Here is a 12496-nt window from a genome sequence, read left to right on the forward strand (position 1 = left end):
CACTATAAATATTTATTTGTGCTATTATTTAGCTTGCTTTCAGATTCTATGGTACTAATATCTGATAGCATTGCATAAATATAAAACTGCACAAGTACTTTCTTTTTCAATTAATAATTACATCCATTGAAGTTTTCCCACTGGTAAGTTACCAGCTAATTTTTGAAGTGACTTCCATGACAATAAGGCCACCCTTGTGTCTTTGCCTGGGAAATCATTTCTTTTAGATAAACTGCCAAGTTTGAAAAACAACTTTCTTCCCTCTGGAAAATCGTTTCATTGTCCAAGGCCGGATTACCCAGAAAATGACTGTGTTTTAAAGTGGATAAAGCAATTTTCTCATTAAAGAACTTGTGGTAGGCTTACACTGACCTTTAAAAGAAAAAAAAATCTTGAGGTTAAGACAAAGAAGTAACTGTGTGGATAATGGATTTTTCAGGTTGGTGTCCCAACCAAATAATAAAAAAAAAAAAAGAAAAGAAAAAATCTGTTCAACTGAAATGTATTTCTGTTTCTTTGCGTTATTTTTACAGGTAAAAAGAAAATTATTTTGAAACTGATCTGTGCCAGCAGTGGGAGCAGGAGCTCTCTATCCTGATAAGTAAGTAACCTGCATTTTTTTTTTTATCCAAAATTGAATGTTTTCATTTAATCTTAAAAAGTACATTAAATAGTTGGAAACATCTCATTACAATAATTTCAAAATAATTATTTTCCATTTTTTAAGTGACTCCTGCTTAAGTATAATTTATTCAGCCAAATAACATCCATTGCTTTTCTTTCTTTTGGTGGGGATTTTTTGGTCCCTTATAAGTTCCTCCCCACCAAATCTATTCATATCTGTGAATAAGCAACTAGCTTATAGTTGTATTTCTGTGCTGGAATCCAGAGTTTACACTTCGGCTGCACTAAATTATATTCTTGCCCATTTTAGCTTCCCAGTCATCATTTCAGGCATGAGAATACTTTTTGAGGAGCTCTCCGTGAGTGATCTCCTTGTCCAGCTGAGCAGAGTGGCAAAGTACCACTGATGGCAATAACAGCTGGGGACACTGTGTTTTGAACTCAGGCCCCCTGTGTTTTGATCAGGGCATTTGAAACATCCTCTTTTCAAAAATTATTGGCCTTGGTGAATAATGGAAGTCATCATATAAAACCAGTTCTCTGAATATGTCAGAAGGTCTTGGCTGTACCTCCACCTTGGCTGCACCTCCACCTTGGCTGCATGTTTCACTTCCCAAGGGAAGTTTAAAAAAATAAAAAGATTCCCCAACATAAAGCTCAAATGGCCTGATGAGTTAATTTTTTCTTAGTCGTTTAACAGGTAGAGCAGGAGAACTGCAGTTGACACAGTGCTGGGTAGGATTTGATTTCCTTCTTCAGATAAACATGTGCCTTCTAATTACATGCTTTACTACAGGGAGGAGCATTTCCTATAAGGCTGGATATAAAATCCTCGCATTCGGGACTGCATGAGCTGCTTCAGTCTTCTGTGCTGTCTGGATTAATATTTCCAGGTGTGGATTTATTTCAGGAATTTGGAGGGCTGTAACCCTTTTTTCTCCTGCTGCCCCAGGCAAGGCATCCCACCTGCCACTGAGGACCTAACAACTGCCCAGGTTTTCTGTAACCCACCTGGATTTAAGACTGCCAATTGAGGCTTTGAAGAAGCTTTTTTGAGACCTCAGTTTGCAGAGATACATAGTGACTGGCTGCTGGAAGCTGCTACCTTGCACAGAAAAGACAGTCACTTCACCCCATTCAAAGCATCAGCCTTGAACGGTGTGGGGGAGCCAGCTCCTGTGCTGTGCAAAGTTGGCGACGGGCAACTGCTGAGCAAATCGGGATGCACCGTGCACAGCGGTGTGATCAGGGATTGCGTTCATTGCTGCACAGTTCCTAGAGATTCCCATTCAGATCAGGGCAGGATTCATATTCATGTCCTGGGGGTGTCCTGATTTGTTTCACTGAGACTTACATGAGGTGTAAATGAGAATAGGGATTCCTTGCTAAGATTATTCTAGTAATAAAACAGTAATTATATTGCATTCAGTTGCAAAATGAAATGACAGCTTGCTTCCTGCTTTTTCTCTATTCTATAATTAACAGACTTTCAATTACTACCTTACTGAGATCTATTCCAAGTGAGATCACAAGGAGAGCCAAGCATCATTCTGGCTCTACTGTGGACCTATCTTCACCCAAAACATTTCCTGGCAATAAATCTTGATGGTACAACTCTAGGATAAAATTATCTTCTTGGCCATAATTTGTGGCCCTTCTCCTCACCAAAGCCCCTGGTGCAGCTTGCTCTTATTCTTCCAGTGATTTCACTGGATTAGTGTGGATAAGTGATAAGCATGCAAAGTATGTTGTGGCCATATATTTTTTAGGCAAATACTTTAAATTATACCAAATGTTGCACATTTGCAGCCCATTTTCATGGCTTTGGGGGCTATCTGGATCTGACCAATATTGCCTTACTGTTTCACTCTAAAACTACATTATTCTGCTACCTGTGATCTTTCCTTGAATATTTATATCATAAGCTCTGCAAAAAAAATTGCTTTATGTGATGCAGTTGGGTAGTGCCTAGCATAAACAAACTGAGAGCGGATTGCTGTACTGCAGTGAGTAAGTAACAATATTGGCACTCCGCTATGTCTCCGAGAAATTTCCAGAGATATTTGTCTTGTTTTGTTTTACAGTTTGTTAAACTAACACTTTAACCAGCTTCTTCCCTGCATCGTGTTTTTCGGTACATTTTGCTGCAGGCGCTCTTATGGCTTCAGATAGATATTTTTGTAGCAACCTCATTAATAATTCAGAAATAGTAAACTCACATTTTTAAAGAACAACAACAAAAGTACTCAAATATCCACGTACTGTTATTTTTCTCCCTCCGTAGGACTTTAGGATTTTGACATGTGGCGATGCCTCGGTGCTTTTGACAGCTAGCTGGGGTCTGCTCTCCCGAAAATGGCCATTGCAGGTGTCCAGCACCACGGTGTCACCCCCCTCTCGCGCAGCTACGCCGCAATTGCAGGCGGTGGCGGAGCGGTGGCCTCCACAATCCCACTGCCGAACATGCACTTCAAACGCCCGCGACATGCTCCGGCATAAAAGGAAGGTGCCGATTTTATAGTTATCGTAGCGCCTAAACAGCAACAAACAAAAAAGAGGATTTAGAGACCCAGAGCGTCCACCTGCGACGGCTGTTTGTTGGTACTCGTACAACAACGCTCCTTAATTAGACCAGCGTGGTGGCTGGCCTTGAAGGAGGGAAAAATCAACACACAGGGAAGCGTTTCTCTGGCACCGTAAGCAAGGGAACGCCATCGCAGTTATTAGCTGGAAGTGCATAAGAATTCATGTGAAAAGTGGGTAGCTGTCTCCCAGCTGCTGCTATGGCAACGGGCATGGATAAAAAGGATAAACATTTGATAAAAAGCAAATGGGAAAAAGTCCCTGCCTCCAGGCCTTAATAAATATGTTTTGGTTCTAACTGGATGCTTTACAGCATGATATTCTTCAAAGCAAAATCAGTGCTCAAATAACCTCTTCTGTGACTAATCACTAACTTTTACAAGACTGACTGTGGCTAGATGGGTGAACACTTCATGTGAAAAACTGGGATTCTACTGAAAACCTGTTAAAATGAAGTTGGTTCCCCCCCTCAACAACTTCCCTGTAAGCACAACTTCTGCTCTCGGCACAGTGCAGTGTGTTGAACAATTTGGGACTTTCGTTCTTCTCTGTACAGAAAGTCCTTGCTCCATCTGAGCGAGGCCATGAGCAGAATAACTTTCATAACTTTGCGAGTGTTTTCCCCTCTGCCCGAGCCAGGTAAAACTCCTCCCGCCTGCAGCCCCTTGGGTTTCCACAACAGGAACCTGCGAGAGGATCCTCCTCTGCTTGTTCTTTGTTTTCTCACTCCATAAGTTCATCTTATTCTTACTCTGTTTTATTCTTTGTTTTCTCACTCCGTAAGCTTGTCTTATTCTTACTCTATTTTACTCTAACGTGAAGTATAAAAGTAAAGAAAACAGTAGCTCTATACTTTATATATGTTGCCGGAGTTTTCTCCTCACAAACCAACAGCTGCCATCTTTAAAAATGACGGATTATTCTACTTCCTTTTAAGGCACTGCATTTAGTTTTAAACATGATTTTATGAAATTAAGTAATATGGAAACTAAGCTATAAGCTTATAATAATAAGCGTTATTCTTTTCTACAATAAAAAAAGAAAATGTAAAAAGGAATGTATAAAATACCTCAGCTAAATAACAGGATTATTTTTAAGCACTGTCATACAAACATCAATATTTTTTCAGTCTGTTAATGTTTCCTATACAGAGGAACAAATGGCTCAAGAACCAAGATTTTTTAGCATGTATATATCTGCATTTTATTTCTCTTCAGAATAATAGCCATAGAAAACTATGTAGCTTAAAACACAGTAAGAATTTAAACTCCAGCTGGTTTTCTCTGCTAGAAAACACGTCTGACTTTATCTTTCATCTTGAAAAACTTAGTGAAGTCAGCCATAAAACGGTAAGATTTTGAATGGTTCTGTCTCATTTTATTTTCTAATCAGGTACATAAATCCTAAGTACACTGCGCAGATGCTGTTGCTAAGATTGATTAGAACTAAGGACAACATAAAAAATAGATAATCTCTTTCACCATCAAGTACTACCTCCATTTGGACATCTTCACAGGGGAGACAGAGGAGACAGGATATTTTATGAGAATCACCTTCCACAGTTTCCTTCAACAGGGGGAGCTTAGAAGGAAAGGTGTTTAGAGAGGTTGATGGAAAATAAGGCATCAGAATGGCTGTACCCAGACTAATCTGCTGTATCTGGTAAATAAGACTATATTAGCATATACATATAAATATCATTGCAGTTATGGGAGCTATTTACCGCTTAATAAGCATTGACAGTGGACCCAATCCAACTCTCCTGGAAGTCACTTAGAGTCCTTCAATTAAGTCATGCCGTAGATTGCATAGCACATAACAAATCTGCAGTGTGTCTAAATTGAAGCTTTCAGCTGCCTTTGAATTACTTGAGTGGATAATTGAATGTAGTCACGTAAACTTTTGTGATGTTTATACAACTGTAATTGTGATAATGATTCTTTGGACAACATTTGAGAAATTGCTCGTGGCACTAAAAGCATGAAGTAGAGTTACTGGAGCTCTTGCATGAGGGAGCTCTGTGTTCCTTGTGAACCAGGCGCCACTGCTTGTGTCTAAATTGCCCTCCACAGTGCAATTCCCCATCCTGCTTCCCTAATAGTCTGTAGCAATGGATGTACTGGGTGGAAAGTGGTTCCCTCCCTCCCCATCTATGTGTTTGGGTTGGTTTTCAAGGGGTGCAGCAAGTTCTTGTCCCAGCATGAAGTTATGGCTCAAGCTGTGCTCTTAATCCAAGAATTATAAAACACTCCTAAGTCTTTGGTTATGACAGTGAAATGCTATAGGAATCATGGTTTATTGTAAGAGAGGGACAGAAGGGAATATAAATATACGTAAACAATTAGTAGTAGTAGCATTAGATTAACTAACACAATGCACTTACTATTCACCAACCTACACTTTATCTTTTTATTAATTCAGTTATTATTGTGGCTGCTCCTAAAGATTTTCCACCGCAGTTTTGCCACCAAATGATTTGATTTGTTGCCATGTCCCTCTGGGCACCCTCCTTCCTTGCTAGTAGGAACTATTCTATGCTAGTTGTGACCCTAGGAGGTGCTGGGTGATGCTGGAGGATGTTCCCTGGTTTCAGAGCGCTCATCGCTAAGGACTGGTCATGTTGTTCTCGGGAAGCGAAGCTGTTGGATCGTATTCAGCAGTCACCGGATTCTCGGGGATGTATAAACTTCTACAGACTATCAAAAAGAACACCACCTCTGGCAGGGCTACTCAAGCCCAGGACTTAGTTGTGGGCTACTATGATGAATGCCATTAAAGCCAACCAGAAGCGTGAAGCTGTGCAAGCTGAGGGATTTTGTCATTGTGCAGGAAATGGTGCTATTGCCCCTGTAACAATATTGATGGACGGATCCTGCACATGAGTCGGGGCAATCTCAAGCACAAATACAGGCTGGGCAATGAGAGCAGCCCTACCGAGAAGGACTCGGGGGTATTAGTGGACAAAAACCTGAATATGAGCCAGCAATGTGCACTCGCAGCCCAGAAAGCCAATCGCATCCTGGGCTGCATCAAAAGAAGCGTGACCAGCAGGTCAAGGGAGGTGATTCTCCCCCTCTACTCCGTTCTCGTGAGACCCCACCTGGACTACCACATTCAGCTCTGGGGTCCCCAGCATAAGAAAGACATAGACCTGCTCAAGCAGGTCCAGAGGAGGGCCATGAAGATGACTAGAGGGCTGGAGCACCTCTCCTATGAAGACAGGCTGAGAGAGTTGGGATTGTTCAGCCTGGAGAAGAGAAGGCTCCGGGGAGACTTTATCGCAGCCTTCCAGTGCTTAAAGGGGGCCTACAGGAAAGATGGAGAGGGACTCTTTATCAGGGAGTGTAGTGACAGGATGAGGGGTAAAGGTTTTAAACTGAAAGAGGGTAGATTTAGATTAGATGTGAGGAAGAAATTCATTACTGTGAGGGTGGTGAGGCACTCGAACAGGTTGCCCAGAGAGGTTGTGGCTGCCCCCTCCCTGGAAGTGTTCCAGGCCAGGCTGGATGGGGCTTTGAGCAACCTGGTCTAGTGGAAGGTGTCCCTGCCCATGGCAGGGGGGTTGGAACTAGATGAGCTTTAAGGTCCCTTCCAACCCAAACCATTCCATGATTCTATGATGATAAGCGTAAATGTTTGAGAAATCTGAAAAATCTTTTTCCTTTTCTTAAGGTAAAATGCAAAATAACATGAATGATATATACAGCTCACCAATCAAGAAATATTTCCCTTTTTATATTTTGCCTTACAGGGATTCTCTGCATATTTAGTTTTAAGCTAGTACTTCATATTTAAGAATCTACAATTTATGGCATGAAAAGCTTTTATATTTATAATGTGCCATAACTAGTAATGAGGGTTATACTTTTGCTTTACCAGGCTTTTACATTTGTTTAATTTAGAAAGTACTTTGCTATAAAAGGAAGTGCTCTCTCTGGATTTTAGCTAGTATAATTAACGCTATTTCACATCTATGCTCCATTATACACAAATTGATTGTGCTTACACTGTAAAATATGACACATTCTTCTTTGATTTTCAGTCACTTCCTTTGGTCAAAAGAATGAAAAGATTACAAGATAAATATTTCTACAGAAATATATTAGCAGGAGGCATACCAAAGGGGAGTGTTATCATTAGAAGTGGGAGTTAGGTATTTGAGTTATCTAACGAATAGCTAACTACCTCACATGTAATGTGAACTCAGTATGTCAGATCAAAAACCATTGAAAACATCACTATAGAAGTTACAAAATGAAATATTATTGTGAAATCTCACAAAACAACATATACATTGGAATTGACCGTTTCAGCAGGAAAATTTTACTACCAAAAGAAAAAAATCTTCCAGTCTTTTGATTGTCATGCCATTTTTCAATTTTCCAACAAATCTGCTAAAGAAATTATTCTAGTAAATATTTTTAAATTAAGTTAAATTTTAAATTTTTAATGATTTTCATTTAAATTTTGGAAACCAAAAAAGGTTGCAGTTCTCTATTTTCATGTTTGTTTTCATCCTTGCTTTTCCCCATTGTGTATTTTTCCTTCTCTTCACCTTTGCTAACGGGAAAGTCAAAGAAGGTAAGCAACTCTGTGGAAGGCAGGAGTATGTTTATGTGCATGCCTGTTTGCACAGAAAACACTCCTACCATTTTGCTGTTGGCAATGTTCCCCACCTTCAGACTTTCCCTTGCTTTTCACGTGACAGTCCTTCAGCGAGCCATCCCCAGGACTCAAGTGGGTGGAAAGAGTGCCAAAGAGACAGCTGATCCCCACCCATCCACAGCTGCTCTGCCTACAACATTTTGCTCTTAGAGTCTGCTGTCTCCTCATAAGCTGGCCTACAGGCTTTGTGGTGGGACAAATGGATTTCCTTGGGTTATATTGTTTGATGGATGCTCTGCTGTTGATCTCAGAAGCAGTTTTTATAGTTTACTAAGCTTTGTTTGCTGCCATCTTTGTAGCCATATAGAGGTGAGTAAAGGCTGTTATTTCCTTCAGTTCTCTTTGACTAATTTTGGATGTTTCTTTTCTTTCTTGTGTAATGTTCTCACCTGAGCCTGTGTCTACAGATCAGTTATAGTCGACGTAGCTCTGGATGCCCAAGTGCTGATGCTCTACTCATCCTCTCAGCCTGTTGCTTCATAGTCCCTAGGAGAAGTTTCTCTTAGCTTTTTCTCTCCTCTTGCTTCGCTGTTTACAATCTGCAGATAGGTCTCTTTCCGATATTTTATTATTATTGAGGGACACTCATATGGTTTCTTCCTTGAGCCCACAAGCTTTTTGTACAATTCTTCCATTCACAATACCTAATGCACACGTCATTTCAAACATGATTTCCCACCACGTACCCTTTCACGACTAATGGGGAATGCTTCAGTTCCGTACCTCTGCGTCAGCCTCTGTCTTTAGGTGATAGGTTTGTATCAGGACAGAAGCAGGAATTGTATTCCCCACTCCTTAAATACAGAGCTTTAAAATCATTTGCTAATGTGTTAACATTTTTTTGGATAGGCAGACAGAGAAGTTGCTTAACTGATGTGTAATAGGGTGGCATAATCATTACAATAATTGAAAGAGAAATTATTTACAATAATAAATGGGAATATAAGTAGGAGTAATGGGACTGTGAAATGATGAGTAAGAAACTTGGCTGAATATCAAGAAGTTATATATCTTAGTGAAATAACCTAGTTATTGAGATGGCAGAAGCCCCATCAGCTTGGCTTATTTAAAGCTGCACTGGACAGAGCAGTAATGAATGTCCGTCCACAAGGAAGAAACGTGCGGTTATCGAGGGACCAAGCTAATCCTGGGATTTTTCTGTTTCAAGGCTGTGTGACTCTGAGGCAGGATGCCACAGACGGGCGGGCTTTTCCAAACTCCCTGTGCTCAAACAGAATCATAAATTGCTTAGAAGCATTTCTGTGTGCTATCAACAACAGGGTTGCAAAATGAGTTATTCAAATAAAATTGCTTTACTTTATTTTAGAACTTTTTTCCCATGGAAGCAATGTAAAAATGTGCTAGGTGGCTGAGAGCATTCCCCCATTCCAAGAGGCACTTTTCAGTAATTGATGACTTCCTAAACACAACAACCTGGCAGATCACTGTCCATTCTTAGCCCTAAATCAGAAAGGAATATTTTAGAATATAAATGTATAAAGAGTTTTGATATAATACTCTAATCCAGTTTAACATCCCAGAGTTGAAATAACTGCAGATACATGAGGCATGGGAATGTCTTTGCATCTCTTGCAGCTCTTCCGCAGCTTCATGTCGAGCAACCAAACTTGCATGAAACAAGTGCCTGACCACATTATAGATGGTATTCAGCAAAGCAGGAGGGAAACTGGAAAACCCGAGATGTGCAGAGCTAATCTCCCAGCTGAGACTACCCAGTTTAGGTGAAATCTTTCTTTGGGGCAGACATATAACCTTTAATGGAGTCACTGCCTTTCTTACTCACATTTCATTGACAGATTTCTCCAGCTTTAACATCACTTCACACGCTACCTCCAGAGCATGCTGGACTGAAATTGGGACATTAGGATATCAAAATTAGAATATCACGCCTGCCGAGCCCCTGTGGATGCTGTGCGCCTAAAGTCATTATCTGTGCCATTAGGAGGTTAACGGCGGAATGACAAACCTGGAATGTGATCTGAAATATTAGCAACTTTGGATCAAATGTGCCAGATGCAAACTTTAAAGACTTTCTGTTATGTTAAATAGCAGGGGTAAATAGATTCATGAATGATTAGGGAAGTTAACTGGAGAAAAGTTCTGTACAGTACAGACTGTCAAACACAAAGATACCACCTTTGGCTCAGTAAGTCTTTAAGCAACTTATTGGTGGATAATAAAGGAGGGCATCTGGACAGTATAGGAGGACATACAACTTTATTTTTGCACTCTTTCCCTTATACTTGCCACTTATCCTTTCTGGACTTCTTTTATCTGAGACAGTACAGCCATCTTTATGGTTTTTTGGTTGTGATTATGACTGTCAACTCCATGCAGAGATGCAGCTGTGCATAAACCAGCTCTGGAAGTAGAAGAATGCAAGAGCATCCTTGGGCTGAGTGGCTTTGCATCAAGTGTTACTAAACTGCTGAGAAGGACCAGGCTGTCCCTGCGTGCTGTGATGCTACAGGGACGTAATGGCTCACTTGTGCGGAACCGGGGTGTTGCTAACACGATGCTGCATGGTGTAGAATCCCTCTCAAAGTCATTAATGATGGTTCTGTTTGAAGAACATTTTGGAATCTGACCTTTGTTTTGTAAAAATTATTCAGACTCAAAACCATTGCCACGTCAAGATTAATCAATTTCTAGTCCTTTCTTTAAAAGGAGTATAAACAGGTGGAAGGAAATCATGTATGTTATTGAAGCACTACTTTAATCACTATAAGCAAACTAGTACAACACTCTTTTGATATTGTAATGTAAAACCAAATGCATGCTACATCCAGAAACTGAAAACTGCAGTAATTGAGCAAAATTATTTCAAAGTAGAATACTCACCATCCATCAAATGTGATAATGTGTGGATCAGTGAAAGAGTAGCAGTTCCCTGTTGGGAGGTCTCGAACTGTGACCTAGTTAAAATGAAATGCGTAATGAATACAGTCTACACAGCAGTTTTTCTTCATTACTGTTCCTCACAAAACATTAGGAGCAGGATTCATGTGTCAAGTACAAACTAAAATCTGACTTCTAAAACATGATTGCGAATGAGTACAAAATAGGCTTCGCTTTCAAACAATGGAGTTTAATCACATGCAATAACGGAGTTCAAAGTGCTCCTATTCCACCTGATGTAATGCACTGTCTTTCTTTATCTGGTAAAAAACGAAGCTTTTTTATTAAACTTTTTTGCTAAGTAGATCATTCACTAAAATTATCAGGAGAGTGGAGTGCTTATTAAATTGTACTAATTTTAATGCCTGAAGTATGGTATAAGGTATGCTGTAATTAAGTAGCATTAGCATATTTTAGTAGTAGTCACTGCCTGTCCCTTAATTTGACCTTAGATTTCCTGATACAGCACCTGAATGGCTGATTTATATATTTGATGTGCAGGTTATTGATCAGGTACTGGTGACGAGGCCCCACATCAGGCTGCTGGAGCTGTCTGCTTTCAGCACGTGAATAAAAGAGGAAAAGATCTACTATAGCAACAGAGATCTTCAGCTGCATCAGCTCTTGGTTACTTGGGCACAAGTTGGGTCACAGACGAGGTCTGAGAGTCCTGGTGCCCTGCAAGGAGCAGATATGTCTGCAAAAGCCAGAGGTAGGGCAACTCGTTTGAAGTTGCAATACCTGAATCTCAGGCAGTGCTGGGCCTGCATTGCCACGTCTGCTCAAGATGGTGGTTTTTTTCGTGGCTGAATAGTCTGCTATCCAGTTCTCAGAAATGCAAGACTGGGTTGTGTAGTGATTTGCAATATGAAGAGCTCCCAGTCATACTGGTGGGAGTCATGAAGTGTTATGGTTTTCCCATATCCAGCCTGCCAGGCTGATTTCTTGGCCAGGGCTGTTAATTCTTTGCTCGCTCTTTGCCCATGAGAAGTCCAGAGGTGCAATTCAGTTAGTTCTACCACGATCTGCGGAGCAGGGAAGAAGGATGGCTGCTATATTCTCGTGCAGTCTTTCAGTGACAAAGCAGAACTTAGCTCTTAGGAACAGTGGTGAAATTAAATAAATGAATAAGAAGGTGAAGATAGAACCCCACTTCATGACAAAATTCCTCACCTGTGGCAATACATCATCTGTATTTCCAAATGCCTCTTAACCATCACACAGAGACACTGCTTAGACACCCACCAGTGTCTGGCATACCAAACTATTAGAGTGAGGGTCTTGAGGACTGAAAAACTGAACACCTCTTTGAACGGCATTTTGACCTGAGGTCAATTTTGTCATTTGTATCTACAGCATAATATAAAGAAGTGTCTCAGAATTTTCCCATTTTCTCCACGGCCGCAACCTTCCTAAGTAAAACATTTGCACAAACAAATCCACCCGGCCCTTTCTACTTTGCTCTTTTCTTGCATGATACCAGCAGAGGATGCAAGCCCTAGTTGTAGGAAGTCTTAGTTTGCTGAAGAAATCCACTTTATCGGGTGTCTGAATGTGTCAGGATGTTCTGCCCACCATTTCCGTTCAATTTTCAGATAAACCAAAAATATTTGAACAAGTCTGAAGGACTAAAGATTATGTGGATTTTAATATATGGATTTTTCCTTGATATGTTGCAGGAACTGTGTTACATAAAGGCCTCTAA

The 12496-nt window shown here is 40.5% G+C and overlaps 1 protein-coding gene across 1 annotated transcript in view; it reads right to left on the minus strand.

Moving 5' to 3' along the window:
- LOC127018516 (von Willebrand factor D and EGF domain-containing protein-like) overlaps window positions 1–12496 on the minus strand; it is a 191759-nt gene that overhangs the window by 111703 nt on the left and 67560 nt on the right. Inside the window, exons 8-9 of the mRNA XM_050900208.1 lie at window positions 10735–10808; window positions 2887–3157 (exon numbers count right to left, since the gene is read on the minus strand). Of these exons, the coding sequence (XP_050756165.1) occupies window positions 2887–3157; window positions 10735–10808 (345 nt within the window). The remainder of the gene's footprint in view (window positions 1–2886; window positions 3158–10734; window positions 10809–12496) is intronic.

This window comes from Gymnogyps californianus, chromosome 7 (assembly GCF_018139145.2).
Source record: "Gymnogyps californianus isolate 813 chromosome 7, ASM1813914v2, whole genome shotgun sequence".
Taxonomy (NCBI): domain Eukaryota; kingdom Metazoa; phylum Chordata; class Aves; order Accipitriformes; family Cathartidae; genus Gymnogyps; species Gymnogyps californianus.